Consider the following 18,796-nt stretch of genomic DNA (forward strand, 5'->3'; position numbering starts at 1 on the left):
CCCTCAAACTAACTGCACATACGGAATGTACATGTGGCTGAGTAACTGTGGTCTTGCGATGGAAAGATATATGAGTAAGTTGCCTATCAGACACCTTTCACCAGGACATTGTCAGTTACTTCTTTCTTTTTCTGACCTTGGACTTAATTACCTGTCATGGGCAGTGACCATAAAGGTAAGAAAAAATAATTTTGGCCATGATAATGATAACATAGCAAGTTAGCATTGTCAAGTACCATTCTTTAGTTGATACTAATGGATTTTTGTAAACTGGCATCATTTTCCACAACACACTGAAAACAAAAACTCGGCAAGTTGGAGAGCATTTTCAGTCACCTAAAACATTGTGTTCACAGTGAAGGCAGGCCAAAAGCAGAGAAAAAACTTGTCAAAAATAGAAATGCAGTCTCGCTAGGCTTAATGTAAGCAGCTTTGCTTTCGCTAGTTCCTTGAAATTTAGCGCAGCAGGGTGATGGTGTTGTAAGTGTCTGATTAAATGTGTTGACAGGGTGGCCATAGCTTGGTGATGCAGTCACGGCTTAGGTGGTAGATCAGGTTGTCCATTAATCACAGGGCTACAGTTCATTCCTCATGTTGGAGGTTTTGATGTCAACCTGATTTTTATTTTTAACTAAAATTCAGCGTCTGTCTGATGTTAGAGTGCAATGTCTTTCCGATGTCAAACTGTCAGACAGAGACAAAAAGAAACCAGTTTTCTGAAAAGTTTTATTTATTAAAATAACACGCACACACACAGAAGGTTATTCTATCTCACACACACACACACACACACACTGAACAGTCATAATAAAGTGTAAACCCAGCGCAGAGCGGTTCAGTGAATGTGGTGCTGAATGTGTGAAGGTGCGTCAGTGTTTGATCATCAGAGACACTGTAGAAGGACAGAGAGCCGGCCGGACAGTCCACATACACTCCTACTCTCTCACTGGACGGTCGAGCAGAGAGTTCAGTCTTGTTATTATTGTGCCAGACAGAGTAACTGTCATCAGAGCATCTCAGAATCCAGGACTTTTCATTCCGTCCAAACCCACAGTCATCACTGAGTCCTTTCCTCCTGATTGATTTATATGTTACTGCTATATCAACCCTCAACCCGCTCCACTCGGCCTCCCAGTAACAGCGTCCAGTCAGACTTTCTCTACACAGAACCTGACACCACCAATCAAATCTCTCTGGATGATCAGGATACGAGTGCTTCTCCCACACAAACTCTACCTTCCTGTTCCCGTCAGACAGAGCGAGATCTCTGTTCAATGTGTTTGGGTCCAGAGTGAAGTCACAGGAATCTGCACACAGGAAGAGACATTAACACAAAAGGAGTGTGTGTGTGTGTGTGTGTGTGTGTGTGTGTGTGTGCACTTACATTTCCTCAGTCCTGGTTTTATTCTGATCTCACCTCCATGTTCCACTCTAAACACACACACACACACACACACGCTTTAATATGTTCACTGAAATGTTTTCACACCCCCCCCCTCTCAAATTAATTACATTTAAGAAGACTTCATTGGCATGACCATATCACGTAAGTATTGCCAAGGAATGTAAGATATGTTTAGGTCTATTAAACAGTCACACACAAACACACACAGCTGACAAAAAATGTCATACATGTAGTTCCACATATATTTACAATATTATATTTTATATACATGAAATATTACATACATTTAACTATATTTATTTCACTACATTTCACTGATGGGTCCATCTTCATCATCTCCCAGGGGTGTATCTGCCAGCCAGAACAGTGTTTTGTCCCTTTCCTGTTAACACTTTAACTTTGCCTGATTCAGGGAGTTTCACTGAATTCAGGGATTTTGGTGCTGAATTTACTGAAGCATTTAACTCTGCTATGTTTATATTTTTGACAGTAAAGGAGAATGTGCTTCTCCATCTCTCCTCCCCTATTTTTTTTTTTTTATTATTTCTTATTTTATCAAACTGGGGGTTCAGCGAAGCAGCAGCTGGCATGCTGGGAAAAACCTCAAGGGAGGCACATGCCTCAGTTAAAAGATGTACTGTGTCACGCATTTGGATCCTTCTATGGAGGAAACGGACTTCATCTCCCAGAATGCTCTGGGAGATCAGGTGACAGAACAGCAGCACTCGGACTCCAACAATGGAGAGAGCTCCATTTCCCAGGATACTCTAGAATCTCATGTGACTTCAAACTCTCACAAACATTCCTATCACCGATCTCAGTCTCCTGACTACTGAATGTGTTTTACCCGTGTTTGTGATCGTGTGACTCATAAAGTAGAGTATAATAGCCCAGGCTTTAGTTAGACACACTGAGAAGTATTGTTTCTTTGAGGCTACAACTTTTTTGAATATCTCGTCACCTGGTAAAAATTACTAGTCATGCAGGGCAGGCATACATCAGTGGGAGATCACATGACTCCTCCATCATCACCAGCAATAAACAGACATTCATTCAAGCGCTCCACCTCACCTGAGTTCTGAGTTTACACACCTGTTTTCCATTACTTGTAATCAGTTAGTTTGTATATAAGCCCAGGCTTTACGTTAGCCGTTTGCAAAGTATTGCGAATAGTTACCGTTGAATACAAAACATTCTTTGTCTGTAAGCCCGATCTGTGTATTGCACTGTGTGCTGGACATTATTGATCTCTTGATATTTGAACTTGGACTGGTCACTGGATTCTCTTTGGATGTCCCCTTTGGTTTAGTGAATGTGCTCTCTGGTTTTCATCCTGGCCTGTTCTGACTATGCTCTTTGTGAAACTCCTAAGCTCTCAGGTAAAATACAACCTTGTATTTTAATCTGCAAGCATCACTTCATATCTAGGATAAATATGCTTGAGAGCTTTGTCAGACATACAGAAGATGCAGATGATTACATTTATTCAGTACAATAATTTCTGATTCTGAGACATATCTCTGAACAGCTGTTCATACCTGAGTGTGTTGAGTGAGTAGTGTGGATCCTCCAGCCTAGCAGTAAGCAGTTTCACTCCTGACTCTCTTGGGTGGTTGTAGGTCAGATCCAGTTGTTTCAGGTATGAGGGGGATGTTCTCAGAGCTGAAGCCAGGTAATCACAGCCTTTCTCTGTGATCATACAACCAGATAATCTGCAGAGTGATGAGAGAGAGGAAAACCGACAGAGACAGACTGATTGATACTGAGTGATACATGTCAATATTTAAAAAGAACTTTGTAGAATCATGATCAAAACTGGCAAGTCCACTTAGCTATGCATTAACATTCAAAAAAACTTCAATTTAAAAGAATCACTGAAATCATTTCAAGCTCTTTTAAAGATTTCAGTGTAAAACAGTACCCAGAGTTTCCACATTTTGGATGTAAAATCCTATAATAGAGTGTTTTTGCTTTGACACTTGTAGGCCTTGTTATCTTTTTGCACGCTCTCCCTTTTATTCTTTTTATTTTTCCAGCCCATTTATTTAACACTTAGAACCCCATGAATGTATTCTGCAGATATTTCCTATTTGATTTTCTCAGCTTCAAAACTCAGGAACAGCTTAAGAAACAGGTATGAAACACACAAGATATATATATATATATATATATATATATATATATATATATATATATTATGCATGCTATATCAGTGATTATATGTGTCAATGTATCAGTGAGTAGTACTATCTTGGAAAAAGGCACAAAAACCAGTGCTCCATAGTGTTAAATATGGTCCACAGTGTTTATCTTGTGCTTCTGAGTGAGTTTAGAATATCAACACCACAATTCATCAAGTCGTACAGATAGGAACTGTACTGATAATTGCACAGAGCATTATTACAAATAATAAATAAAGTGTCTGTGCAATGAAATGTACTATGTAGAGGATGTGTACTTATTTTCATTTAGAAAATCAATGAAACGTAATTTGACCAGTGGCGCCTAAATCTTTGCTTACAACTAGATATATAAAACAAAGATGTGTATGTTCACTGGTAGTTTGAGTTTGTAAATAAAATGGCTATATTTGTTTTGGGTACATTGTGACCCATAGTTTCTTTCACCACTACTGTAAAGATTAAAGTTTGGCAAAATGTATAACTTCATATGATTCCACTGTCAATGACCTTGTTTACATTTCAATAATTATGCAGTTATTTCGAAAAACTGCAAAGTGAATTCAGATTAGATTAGCCAGATTAGAATTCTTAATATTTATTACTTAAACAATGAATATCAGGGTGTAATATTTCATTCCAATGTTAGCTAAGGGTGTTAAATGACCTGAGTATCTCCAGTTTACAGTGTGAACTCTTCAGTCCAGCAGAGAGCAGCTCCACTCCTGAATCCTGCAGATCATTGTTACTGAGATCCAGTTCTTTCAGGGAACAGGACTCCAGTTTTAAAACTGATTCCAGATGATTACAAGTCTTTTTTCCAAGATTACACAAAGCTAGTCTGCAAAGAAAGAGTTGATGTAATAGATCTTACAATACAAGCAAAAAAAATGTAAAAATGTTTTAAATGTCTCAACAAATATTTCACATATTTTACTTCACTGGGACAATTAGCGTAGGGGGAAAATCTAGGTAATAAAATGAGTATCTTGAGTTTAGTTGCTTTACAGATCTATTACCATTCCGAAAGCTGACCTGAGTATCTCCAGATTGCAATGTGAACTCTTCAGTCCAGCAGAGAGCAACTCCACTCCTGAATCATCCAGGTCATTGTTACTGAGGTCAAGTTGTTTAAGAGAGGAGTTTTCCAGATTTAAAATTGATTCCAGATCTTCACAGGTCTTTACTCCAAGATTACATGAAGCTAATCTACAAAGGGAGAAAACACACAGAGATGCTTACATGGAAGAAAAAAAAACTTGTGGCACAGCATAATGACTTTAATTAAATAAGGTCTGATTATCTGTGTAGTGGTTTTAGGCCTTCATATATAGGCCTTATAAATAAATAAGCCAGCATACTAGAGTTGGATGCGACCACATGACAGCATAAAAACTCCCTGTGCGTCAGATATAGACACAAAGCCTTTTCACACTGGTGGAAAAAAAAAACAGCGTGTATAAATATTAAGAATGAAAGAAAGTGATGCACATCTGAGAGACAAGCTCTGTCAAAGTGAAGATAAACAACAGAGCTGTGCTGTTCCAACAAAGTTGGGACACTGTATAAAATGTAAGCAACAACAACGCAATGACAAACAAACCCTATATTTAAATGAAAAGAGTACAAAGAAAGCACATCAAATGTAGCAACTGATAAATTTAGTTTCCTCCTCCCCATTTCAAACTAGACACCAACAACAATTTTCTTTTTTTCTCATGCTTGGAGCATGCATGCAGATTGCTCACTTCATGGCTATAGCTTGAAAGATTTAATAAATTTAATAAAATTGCATTATACATCAGGAATATCTTCCTAACCTCAATCCTCAGGATGAAGCCTCACCCTGACCTTGTAACAAGACAGCAGAACTGACCCATTGAAACAATATGTGAGAGCCCATGTGATTTTAATGTGTTAAAGGCTAATGCTAGGCATGCAGGCATGCTGAATGAAGGTGGAGCTCAATGATGATCACAGTGAAACACAAAACGTACTGCAGCAAGATGTGGTCTGATCTCTCAGCAGTGCATAAAAGGACCCGAAAGAATCCTCTTCATAGTTCACTTACGCTGAAAACAAAAAGCCCTGAGATCTTGTGATGTTGGCTCTCTTTCAGTTTCACTTTAACAGTGGCCAGTTTGGTTCATTTGAAACGAACTATATGTGGTCTCTATATTCATATCTATCAATTTAACCTTCGATGTAATGCACAACTTACTCTGGTTTTAATAGTTAAACAATAAATAATACATCTATTGCTAGACTTTGTGTGGGTGGTATTTTACAACTTTACACAACAATTTTACAACAGCTGACCTTACAACCCAGAATTGAGACAGAATTAAACATTTTCTTCCTTTTGGAGGTTGAGCTCCCTTTTTAATGAGTGCAAAAGGAAGGTGAAATTACTCATATTGCTACAGTAATTAGTAGGTAATGATTGATTATATTTTGGTAACAAGTTGTATTTACCTAAAAATTACATGCTAAAATTTTCTTGTTATTAATAAATAATAAGTTAGCAGTTGTAGCATGTAGCTTAATCAAATGCAAAAATAATATTCACTGATTGTATTCATCTATGTCACGATTGGCCCCTCCCAATCCTGTCCTTGTGTTCGTGTTTTGGTTTAGCCAATGTGCGTTTGTTTTGGTCCAGCCCCCTCATTTCGTGACTCTGCCCCGATTGTCTCCACCTGTTTTCTGCCTGTCCCTCGTTTTCCCTGTGTACCTAAGCCCTGTGTTTGCCCCTTGTGTTGGCTGGTCTTTGTTGGTGTTTGAATTGTTGTCTGAACTGTTTGCATTGTTGGTTATTCTGGTTACTGTGTGTTTATTGTTTATTGTTGGTTTGTCGTGTCTGCCCCCCGTTCAATCCATGTTGGCTCTATGACCCTGGACCGTCTTGACCATGACCCTGGATTTGCCCTTAATAAATCTTGTTTATCTCTGCATATGCCTCCTCACTCCCCGTTACAATCTAAAAACTGTTAGTAAAGAAAAAGTTAAGATGAGAGAAGACAAAAAAGATAAACATGTATTAAGATATGTGTTGTAGTTTTTTTTTTCACCACTGATCTTATTTCTTGGCATTTTGCCAGATCGGTTCTTTATAACAGAGTAACAGTATTTTGTTAACAAAATGTGATGCTGCATTTAGTATTTTACAACACTAATACCACATTTTTAAAACTACTTCATTGATTTGGGTTAATCTTCCTAATATCCTGGAGTCTTATGAGCATTTAAAATAATTGAGTGAGATGTTTTGTAAGTTGATTAAGCAGTGCTTAACTATTTTTAGTGTACCACAATATAATAGTAACTAATTAATTATTTGGAGTCAACAGGAAAATTAGCATGTCATTTTAAGGTTAGTTCAACTTAACTAAAATCATAAAATTATGAAAACATTCACCACTTGTTACAAATTTATAAAATGCTACCATCTTTTGCATGTTGTGCAGTTGAAAGCTAATTTTTTCCTTTTCTCCTGTGGTTTGTTTAGCTTCGAGTTCTCTGGCTTAGATAGTTCTGAACATTTCTCTGATCTGCTGGATCGACTCTATATTAATATGCCTCTGTTACTGCCTCCTGAAAGTGCTTAATAAACAAAACTCCAGGTACCAGCACCTCTGGTGAGCAATGTTTGATATTAGATTGGAAGGTAGATTTGAAATTGGTCTAAAATGATTAAGTATGGAAGGATCCATGCTACACACCTTTTTTTGTTTGTTTGTTTACAACATTTGAAAGCTCCTGATAATTAATAACAGAAAAAAGATGTCATTACTGATGTAGGTGGCTTATCAGGAAAATTATAGAAGTTTGTTAAGCTGGCTGAGCTAGTCTTATCAGGTCTATTTTATTTTGAAAATGATTGAAAACTCTTAGCAAATTTTAGAAGTTGAATCACTGTAAAAGGCACTAGCAGAAAAGCTGGGGTTAATTAGTCAGTCTATGGTGGAAAAAGGATTTTGGTATTATCTTTGGGTCTATGAATTATACCAGAGAGGTGTGACTGTCTGGATATTTTCATAGCATTATTATAGACTGAGATCTGCTCTTTGAGAAAAGAATAATGTACCTGCAGTTTAGTTTTCATCTGATTTACAACAATTAACTACAAACTGCAGTAACAAATTACAACTAAATAATAAATAGTGCTTAATGAACACTTACTTAATATATAAATAATGAGATAATAGCTTATTAACAACATAATCAATCTTTAAGTTGTGACCCTTAAATGAAATGTTACCCATAAGTCTCTATGTACTTGCAAAATATGTACAGAAATGTATCAATAATTCTATACATTTACCTGTGAAAGACTATTTATACTTACTATACTATGAAATAAAATGTTATCCAAGTGTATTTAGAGTAATTTTTATCAGCCTGCAGCAATTTGTATCGATTAAGAATGTTTTAATCTGCCAAAGATATCCATGTTGTTTGTACAACTTAAATTGTTTGTATTAGTGCACGGTTTCTGTACGGTTAATACAAATTATACACTGTTGCCAATTTAATTGATACATTTTATAAATTATTTTCTGAATTGAGATTAGCAGTGGAGCTATCAAAAATAAAAGCTAGGAAATACTTTCTCTTAGTAATATGTGAGTTATGTTTGAAATTTGAAAACTTCTTTTACAAATGTTTGAAATAATGAAATGGAAATTTTACTTACAGAGCTCGTCTTGTGTTTTTCACCACTGGCAGTAGTCTCCTCAGTCCTTCCTCTGATGGATTGTATTTCTTTAGCTCAAACATCTCTCTGGTCTCCTCTGACATCAGCAACACAAACACCAGAGCCGACCACTCTGGAGATGAGAGTTTCTGTGTTGAGAGCTTTCCTGAGTTCAGATATTTCTGGATTTCACTTGTCAGGGAATTGTCTTTCAGCTCACTCAGGCAGTGGAGGAGATTCAGGCTTCTGTCAGATGACATTTCCTCATTCAGCTTCATCTTGATGTAGTCAGCTGTGTCCCTAACACTCTCTGCTCTGATCTTCAGATTTGGCAGAAGTTCCGTTAGAACACCCTGACTGTCCTCCAGTGAGAGGCCGATAAGAAAACGGAGGAAAAGATCCAGGTGTCCATTTTCACTCTGCAAAGCTCTTCCCACTGCACACTTATGAAGATCTTTTATACTCTTATTGATCCATCCAAGCTTGTTCCAGAATGTCTCCTTTTTGAATGCATTAATTTTCTTGTTGCAGTAAGAGTGATGCACATATAAAGCTGCAAGGCTTTCCTGAACACTCAGATGCACAAAGCTGAAAATGTTCCTCTCAGAAACTCCCTCCTGTTGACTGAAAATCTGTGTGCACACTCCTGAGAACACAGTGCCATCACTGACGTCAATCCCACATTTCCTGAGATCATCTTCATAGAAGTTCAGACTACCACTCTCAAGATTACAGAAGGCCAGCTTACCAAGCTTCAGAATGATACGCTCAGCATTAACAGTTCTGGTTTTCTCACTGTATTTCTTTTTCATTAGGTTTTTCTGCTGCAGTAGGAAGCTTATGTACATTCCTGTCAGGGTTGTGGGGATTTCCTTATTGCTCTCTTGACCCATCAGAGGCTGAAGCACAGTGGCAGAGATCCAGCAGAACACGGGGATTTGACACATGATGTAGAGACTCCTTGATTTCTTTATGTGTGAAACAATTTTCACTGCCATATCCTGATTACAGTTGTTGTAGAAGTATGCCTCCTTCTGTTCATCACTGAATCCTCGTACTTCTGTCACCAGGTTGATGTAGTCCCGTGGAATCAGAGGGGCTGCTGCAGGTCGGCAAGTTATCCAGATGAGAGCAAAGGGAAGCAGATTTCTATTGATAAGGTTTGTGATCAGTGATCCCACTGAGGTCTTCTCCCTGATATCTTTGACTTCTTCTCCATCCTCAAAACAAAGAGGAAAGCGGCACTCATCCAGCCCATCGAAGATAAACAGAACTTTACCATCATCTTCTGGAAGAGACTTCAATCCAGTTTTTGAAGAAAAAAAGCAGTGATTCAGTAGATCAATCAAACTGAACTTCTTATCTTTCTTCAGATTCAGTTCACGGAAAGGAAGAGGAAAAATTAAGCTTATGTCCTGGTTCTCTTCTCCCTTTGCCCAGTCGAGTATGAATTTGTTGACTGACACAGTTTTGCCCACTCCAGCAATTCCCATTGTCAACACTTTTCTGTTCCTTCTACTGGTACCAGACTGGACCTTGAAAAGGTCACTGCATTTAACACAAACTTCCTCACCATCAGGTCTATTGCATAATATTTCCATTTGCATCACTTCATGTTCTTGAATGACTCCTCCACTTTCATTCTGCACCACAATGAGATCAGTGTAGATCTCCTCCAAGAACTTTGTATGGCCTGTCTGTGAATTCCCAATTAGTACACTTTCATATCGCTCTCTGTGGGTGGACTTCAACTGGGTGCATTTCTTTTGATCTTCTGTCAGAGAAGGATAAGACACAAAGATTGGGTATAAAGGATTTTTTTAAAGACAAGAGCAAATAGTCAGTCAATAGTGGTGTTTATCATCATCCATATAAAGGAGAATTCCAGTGATTTTTTTTTAATACACTATAAAAGCTCTCTCGCAGAAAGTTATTATATGACATGTTATGAACATGCTGCCTGATGCCTGGGATATTGTTTTAGAATAGTTTTGAAAAAGGCTTAGACTAAGATATGCAAATCCTCTTCAGAAAAGTTGCGACAGTATGTAAAATGCAAGTAAAAATAGAAATCAGACATTACTAAATTCAATTTGACTTGAAATTGGAAAAAAATACCTTATGAATTAGGCATTATGTTGAAAATAGAGTCAATCACACATTCCAAAAAGGTGGGACTGCATGTTTACCACTGTGTTACATCATGTTTCCTTGTAATCTTCTTCTTCTTTCAGCTGCTCCCTTTAGGGGTCGCCACAGCGGATCATCTGCCTCCATCTTGCCCTATCCATCGCCTCCTCTACTTTCACACCAACCATCTCCATGTCCACCTTCACTATATCCATAAACCTTCTCTGAGGTCTACCTCTTCTCCTTCTACCCGGCAGCTCCATCTCCAACATTCTTTGATCAATATATTCACTATTCCTCATCAACACATGTCCAAACCATCTCAACCTGGCCTCTCTGGCTTTATCTCCAAACTGCTCCACCTTCACTGTCCCTCTGATCTGCTCATTTCTAATCTTGTCCAGCCTTGTCACTCCCAACAAAAATCTCAGCATCTTCATCTCCACCACCTCCAGCTCAGTCTTTTAGACAGAGCCACAGTCTCCAAACCATCATAGCATGGCGCACTACTGTCTTGTAAACCTTCCCTTTCACTCTTGCTGCTATCAGCCCTGACATCTGTCTCCACCCACTCCATCCTGCCTGCACCCTCTTCCTCACCTCCTTTTTGCACTGTCCATTGCTCTGGATGGTTGACCCAAGATATTTGAAGTCATCCACCTTTACGATCTCTACTCACATGCATCTTCACCTTTCCACCTGCCTCCCTCTCATTCACACATATGTATTCCGTCTTATCTCTACTGACCTTCATTACTCTCATCTCCTGTGCAAACCTCCACCTCTCCAGATTCTCTTCCACCTGCTCTCTACTCTCACCACAAATTACAATGTCATCTGCAAACATCATGGTCCATGGAGCCTCCTGCCTGACCTCATCTGTCAACCTTTCCATCACCATTGCAAACAAGAAGGGGCTCAAAGCTGATCCCTGATGTAACCCTACCTTCACCTTGAAACCATTTGTCACTCCAACTGCACACCTCACCACTGTCTCACTATCCTCATACATGTCCTGCACCACCCTAACATACTTTTCAGCTACACCTGACTTCCTCATACAGTACCACAGTTCCTCTCTTGGCACCCTATCATATGCCTTCTCTAGATCCACAAAGACATAATGCAGCTCCTTCTGACCTTCTCTGTACTTCTCTACCAACACTCTCAACGCAAAAATTGCATCTGTGGTACTCTTTCTGGGCATGAAACCAAACTGCTGCTCACTGATCTGAACCTCTCGCCTTAGTCTTGCTTCAACAACTCTTTCCCATACCTTCATGGTGTGGCTCATCAACTTTACACCACTGTAGTTACTGCAGCTCTGCGCATTACCCTTGTTCTTAAAAATGGGGACCAGTACACTGCTTCTCCACTCATCAGGCATCCTCTCACTCTCCAGGATTTTGTTAAACAACCTGGTTAAGAAGTCCACTGCCTTCTCTCCTAAACATGTCCATACCACCACAGGTATGTCATCTGGACCAACTGCCTTTCCATTCTTCATTCTTTTTAAAGCTGCCCTCACTTCCACCTTACTAATTCTCTGCACTTCCTGATCCACTATCTCTCCCCCATTGTCCTCCTCTCTCTCTCTCATTTTCCTCATTCATTAGTTCTTCAAAGTACTCCTTCCATCTACTCAACACTCTCTGTTCACTCACTAGAACATTTCCCTCTCTATCCTTTATCAGCCTAACCTGCTGTACATCCTTTCCAGCTCTTTCTCTCTGCTTAGCCAAACGATACAAGTCCTTTACTCCTTCTTTACTGTCCAGCCTCTCATACAGCTCATCATAGGCCTGAGCCTTTGTTTTTGCCACCATTCTTTTCGCTATGCGACTAGCCTCACAGTACTCCTGCCTACTTCCATCATCTCTCTGGTTATCCCACTTTTTCTTAGCTGCTTCTAACCTTCTTCTTCTGAATACTCTCCTGGACTTCCTCCTTCCACCACCAACTTTCCTTGTCTTCTTTCCTCTGACCAGACGAAACACCCAACACATTCTTGCCAGTTTCTCTCACCACCTTAGCTGTAGCTTCCCAGTCCTCAGGTAGCTCCTCACTGCCCCCAAGGGTCTGTTGCAATTTTTCCCTGAACTGCCTGCAATCATCCTCCTACTTCAGCTTCCACTAACTAATCTTTGGCTCTGTCTTCACTCTCTTCCTCTTCTTTGTTTCTAATCTCATTCTACAGACAACCACCCTATGCTGCCTTGCTACACTTTCCCCTGGCACCACTTTACAATCTCCAATCTCCCCTAGGTGGCATCTCCTGCTAAGGATATAATCCACCTGTGTGCACCTCCCTCCACTGACCACATTCAAAATTACACCATCTACCTCCAACTTCAGGCTCATGATCCTGTCTGACACTCTCTTTACATCCAGAACACTTTTCCCAAGCTGTTCCTTTAGGATTATCCCTACTCCACTTCTCTTTCTCTCTACACCATGATAGAACAGTTTGAATCCACCTCCAATGTTCCTGGCCTTGCTTCCTTTCCATCTGGTCTCCTCAACACACAGAATATCTACCTTCCTTCTCTCCATCATGTCTGCAAGCTCTCTGCCATTACCAGTCATTGTCCCTATGTTCAGAGTCCCTACTCTGACCTCCACACTCCTGCCTTTCCTTCTCTCTCGCTGCCTTCTAACCCGCTTTCCTCCTCTCCTCTTTGATGGTCTTCGACCTACAGTAGTCCAATTTCCACCGGCACCCTGCTGGTCAACAGCTCAGGAGGCAGTCGTTGTTAACCCGGGCCTCGACCAATCTGGTATGGCAATCATATTTGTGATCTGCATGATAGTTTTGGCACAAGTTTTACGCCGGATGCCCTTCCTGATGCAACCCTCACCATTTATCCAGGCTTGGTACCAGCACCAGAAGTACACAAAGTACACCCCTAATGGCTGGTTTATCATGTTTCCTTGTAATAGCACTTAGTAATCATTTGGGGACTAAACAGATGTAGTTTTGAAAGCAGAATTTTTCTCAGTTAGCAAAGCTGTGCAACTCTGTGTGTCATTTATTATTGTGTTTTGCACAAGTTTTTAATGGGGGATAAGTATGAATGCCAGTCTTGTACCCATGCTGATTATGCAGCCATGCTTTTTTGTTAACAGATGCAGAATGTAGGTTGGTGTTTTGTTGAAATAAGTATAGTTGTCTCTGAAAAAGATGTCATTTAGAAGGCAGAATATGTTTCAAAATGTGTTCAGTGTTAATAGTGCCTTTACAAAAGCGCATGTAAGTAAGTAAGTGATAGCATGGATCATGAGCATTCAGTCAAGGTTTTCAGCTTTGTCCAGATTCCCTGAATCTCTTGATGATATATGATATATATGGACTGTAGAGGATGTTGTACCTAAACTCCTTCCTCCACTTGCTGAGAAATGTTATTTTAAAACTGATGATTTTTCATCATGAATTTCATAACATTCCTTGTCTTAATATTGCCCCATGCCATTTTTTTGAAAAGTGGCAACAGTATCAGAATGAGCATATGGTTGCAAAAGTTGATAAGGTATAAGATTATATAACTTGTCTTTGTGCTGCTTTTGTCCAATTATTTACCTTCTATCTCCAGGCTCAAAAAATATTGTTAGTTGGATTGAGGGGTGGGCAGTAGAGTGGAAAGAACTCCACCGGAAACTTTTTCCTGCTTAGACTGTGTTTTCAAAGCTAAGAGCATCCTAAACTACAATATAATATGATCTTTTCCAACTCCCTGTTTTTCCCAGGAGTAAGATGCTGGGTGTTGTATGGTTAAGGTCCTATGATGGAATATGGATAATTACTGAATACCGATTCACAAGTGATTTGACTTGTAGGCCCTATTTGTCTCATTTTGATTGCAACGATTTCATGTAAGTATGTTCATGTATTTTGCTAGTATTTTTGTTATTGTGTTTGATAGGATATGTTTTATTATAAGCATACATTTTGTATTTTAACTGTAAGGTATTTTAAGGTTTTTCGCTAACTCTGGCTGATTTACAGTTCTGTTGATACTGTGTATTAATGGACACTGTCCCTTACAGTAGCCTGTTGTTTATTTGTTTAACTGCAAGTTATGCTGTATGTGTTTGACACTTTATTACTGATGGCTGCTCCATTTTGCATGTACAGAGATCAGCAAATAGACTAATGCAAGTGATAATAATAAAACTCAATAGAATCATCTGTTTTAATCTGCAATGCTTACTCACCAGTTTTCTTTACTTTGTTTCTCATGGAAGCAGTTACTAGCTATACAGTAAGTCATATTTCCTTTGTAGACATTTGACTACAGTAATATCACTGTCAAATCTAGAGCCACTTACTGTAGTAAGTAAGTAAGTAAGTAAGTGGGCCAGTTCAATACAACAATGTTAATTATTTGTAAAAATACTTTATCATTAGAACTGAAAGCAATGAGACAGATATTTAGAGTGTTTTTACAGTGTTTTTCATTTGAGGGCTGTGCTTATGCAATTGACAATACAGAATACAGATCATTTATATATTATGAATACATGTTTACCTGCAGTGGAAACACTAACTGAATCTTCATATGGAGTTGCAGTGGAGGACACTACTGAGCTCTTTCCAGTTACCTCTGAGAAAAAGGACAAATGAACAGCAATAAATGATAAAGAAACTAAAATCCAAACTTAGCTAGAATCAGAAGAATTTTAGCTGGAAGTATATTATGACAATAAATAGTGATTATCTAGACTCATTAGTTCCTTGGGGATCAACACACCGGTCACCTGTGGTAACCAATTAGATCTGTAGAGTATACACTCTACTATTTTAATTAGGATAATGCTGTTACAGATAAAAATGTACAAATTGTGAAATAATTATTTGACCATACGTTAAAATCAGCAGCCTTGGAACACAGAATGCAATGTGCTCCATGGTGGCCAATTAAAAGTCCACATCACATGCTGTGATAATGTTCTGGTAATGTCAGAAATTTTGGTCAAAAATCATGAAATAGCAGAGGCGACAGGTAGAAAAATTAGCCCACTATTGTAATGGTACTAACAGTTTGCAATGTTTATTAATATTTTTAGCAAAAAATAGGCCATCAGTAATACCTCATGTACCTCATACCTCATGTTCTCCATTGGATCTTCTACCACTTTATCAGTGGTGGACAGTAACTGAGTAACTGAGTAAATGTAATTAGTTTCTGTACTTTAGTATTTTTGGTATATCTGTACTGAAGTTTCTCCATTCTGGATGACTTTTTCCTTTCACTCCACTACATTTCAGAGTCTAATATCCGACTTTTTCCTCCTACATTTTGAGAAATCTGTCGTTCCTTTTGGTTTCTGTGTGTATAAAAACGTAACATGCCAAAACAAAAGAAGCGCAAAGCCAGAGCATCAATCAGGGCCCAGCGGTCATTTTGTTTAGAGCTGGTTTTGACCTGTTGGTCATACCGACCCAGTGCAGCACGCGGTTCAACGTCAGCGCAGCAGCGTAAAACTTTGGGAGAGTCTGTTCAACATAAATGATGAACTAACCTAACTGTGTGTAAATAGAGCACAATATAGAAATATGTCCACATATGCAGTCGTGACTGATGCGGCTTTTTTCTGAATTTCTACAAACACCATTTCATTTTATAGTAAATTAGTTTGGGCTGGTTTATGTTTATGAACAGAGGCCTACAGATCAACATAGTAAAGGAGCTCATCTGTGATCCTGAGTTTAAAGCCAGTTTTTATTCAACTTAAACTTGGAACTAAGTTGTAAATAAATCTGAAACTGAAACTTTGCTTGTGTGTAAAAAGTGATTTCATAGCCACTCGGTTCTCCCTGATGGAAACTGTACATACTCCACAGCATATTCAAAACTACTAAAAAATAATAACTTGTTCAATGAGCAAATAAGGTAAAAACATTATAGTTAGCCATTCATTAGCAGTCCATTTGTAGCTTTATTTTTAATTTGATGTGGACTACTGCCTTGTAAAGTATAATTACTTTGGTCTGTCATGGATCAAGAACCTTTGGTCTAATCATGAATCATTAGCATACAATATTTAAGGTTGTTACTATTACTGTTTTAGACCTCTACCATTTATGTCCTTTGTTTTACTTATTTGACAGCAATTACTGGATGAATTCAGGTCCATCATTTATTCATGAAGCAGCATTACACATTTTGTTCCTAATATTTACCATGTTTTCTTTATGATTTGTATCATGAGCATTTAATATGTTTGTTCATGATCTATTCCGGGTTGCTACTACATTAGTTAATCTGAGTGCTGTGTTGGCACTGCACTGTCCTGTTTTAGTTATCGTATTTATTGTATTGTTTCTAGTCTCATGTTTGCACACTTAGGTCGACACATTTTCACTTTGTCTGTACTGTCCTATTTTGTTCCATGTTGCACCATGTTGGTCCTGGAGGAATGTAATTTCGCTCCACTATGTACTTGTACAAAGATGGAATGACAATAAAAAATTCTCTTGACTTGACTCTTGAGTCAATCAACACATTCTCTGAGTAAATATGCTTTATCCAATGTTAAATACTAGGGGAACAAACAATTTAACAAACAACATAACACATTATAAGGTATAGATGAATACTGTATTGATTCATTATATTTGTTTTCGCATAGATACCAGGTTGCTAAGTAACTACATCATAAAGTTTTACTCAGTACACAGTACAACTGTACAGTTACCCAGTACAATATACATTCTGATCTATTATTCAGATGTGTTGGTTTCTTGAATTTATATTATTGATATTCAAATATTTTAAGCTTTCATACGGGCTCAGTTACCTTCATCCTTAGAATCAGTTCCAATGCCAATATAAACTGGGCCATAGAACTCATTTCCTTGTAGAAAAGATGAATTGACGGTTGCTCCACACTGAGCTGTGATGTTCTGGACTGGCTGACTCAGAGCTGTGTTTGACTGCACTGGGTCATGCTGAGCTGTGCTTGTCTGCACTGGGTCACCCTGAGTTGTGATGTTCTGAACTGGTTCACTCTGAGTTGTGGTGGTCCAGACTGGGTCACCCTGAGCTGTGATGGTGTGGACTGGTTCACTCCAAGCTGAAATGTTCTGGACTGGTTCACTCAGAGGTGTGTTTGTCTGCACTGGGTCACCCCTAGTTGTGATGATCTGGATTGGTTCACTCTGAACTGTGATGTTCTGGACTGGGTCATCTTGAGCTGCAGTGGCCTGAGGTAGGTCAACCTGAGCTGTAGTGCCCTGAACTGGGTCAGTCTGACCTGTGTTCAGATGAAAGCAAGAAGGTGTTACATAGAAATCAAGATCTAAGGTCTAACCACATTTCTACTGTTATAACTCAGTACCAAGCAAAGCTCAGAACTCAGAACTCAGAACCAAGTAAATGCATTGCTCTTACAGTCCTGAAATTCTGGGGCCCAGAAGAAGCCCTAGTGTTTTTGTCTGTTTAATAATTGTAAATTTTATACAGCTAGGTTCTGGGTTGCATGTTTATTGTTAAACCCTTGTAAAACATCAAAAACTTTCACAAGCAATTGTTTGTTTGTCATGTTTATTTTGAAATAGGACAAACATATCCCCTCCCATCATGTCAGTTATAGTTCAAATGAGCTCACAAAGGAAAGAACATACAAATACATTTCGCTACTCCCCAAATAAACAACTGCCAATTTTATAAGTGAAAGTACATGAACATATCAAGGGAACACAGAGAATAGGTACTTATTTTCACTTAGAATTTCAACAAAACGTATAATTTGACCAGGACAGGGCGCAAACGTTGCATCAAACTATATGTAAACTGTAGATATGACATCATTAGTTAGATTTTCACAGGCTAGAAAATATGAGCAAGTGCATCGAACACATATATAATGATAAAGTGGGAAGAGTAAAAAGTACAGATTACATAAGCTTTTTAAAATCAATTGTGAGTTTAAACAGTAAATGTAACATTAACTGCTCTACCTTTTCTGATGGTGGTCTTCAGTTTCTGGGCCAGTTGGTTCTGGTTCATGTTCTTCGTCAAGAAAAACTAAACTCCTAAATGATCTTCTTCCCAGTGTTCATGGCTATACATCACTCTGCAAGTCTGAGTCACAGTACACAGACATTCAATTCACCAAAGTTACATTAAACAAAAATATGAAGCCTCCTGAAGTCTAAAATAATGAATAATGAAGTAATAATACAAAAGCCTTACCTCACACACATATTTTAATGTCTGTGACCATTTTTTCAGTCTTTAAAACAATGTTCACTATTTTAAAAACTCTTCTGAGTTCTCAATAGAGAGGTCATAAAGCCAGACTTATTTGCTGTGAAACAGAAGCTGAGAAACAGAAGCAGGTCAGTGCAATACAGGAAAAGGTTTCAACAGCACAACCCACACA

At 38.5% G+C, this 18,796-nt stretch overlaps 1 protein-coding gene across 1 annotated transcript; it reads right to left on the reverse strand.

Moving 5' to 3' along the window:
* Positions 1 to 752: 752 nt before the first annotated feature.
* On the reverse strand, positions 753 to 18,796 carry LOC108410789 (protein NLRC3-like). The gene is made up of 10 exons (XM_017682048.2): positions 18,607 to 18,796; positions 18,372 to 18,495; positions 17,210 to 17,665; positions 14,938 to 15,012; positions 8,282 to 10,055; positions 4,621 to 4,794; positions 4,253 to 4,426; positions 2,944 to 3,117; positions 1,385 to 1,431; positions 753 to 1,307 (listed from the first exon to the last, which is right to left on the reverse strand). Exons 2-10 carry the CDS (start codon positions 18,418 to 18,420, stop codon positions 772 to 774), a joined length of 3,459 nt encoding a protein of 1,152 aa, XP_017537537.1. The 5' UTR covers positions 18,421 to 18,495; positions 18,607 to 18,796; the 3' UTR covers positions 753 to 771.

This window comes from Pygocentrus nattereri, chromosome 12 (assembly GCF_015220715.1).
Source record: "Pygocentrus nattereri isolate fPygNat1 chromosome 12, fPygNat1.pri, whole genome shotgun sequence".
In the NCBI taxonomy this organism is placed as follows: domain Eukaryota; kingdom Metazoa; phylum Chordata; class Actinopteri; order Characiformes; family Serrasalmidae; genus Pygocentrus; species Pygocentrus nattereri.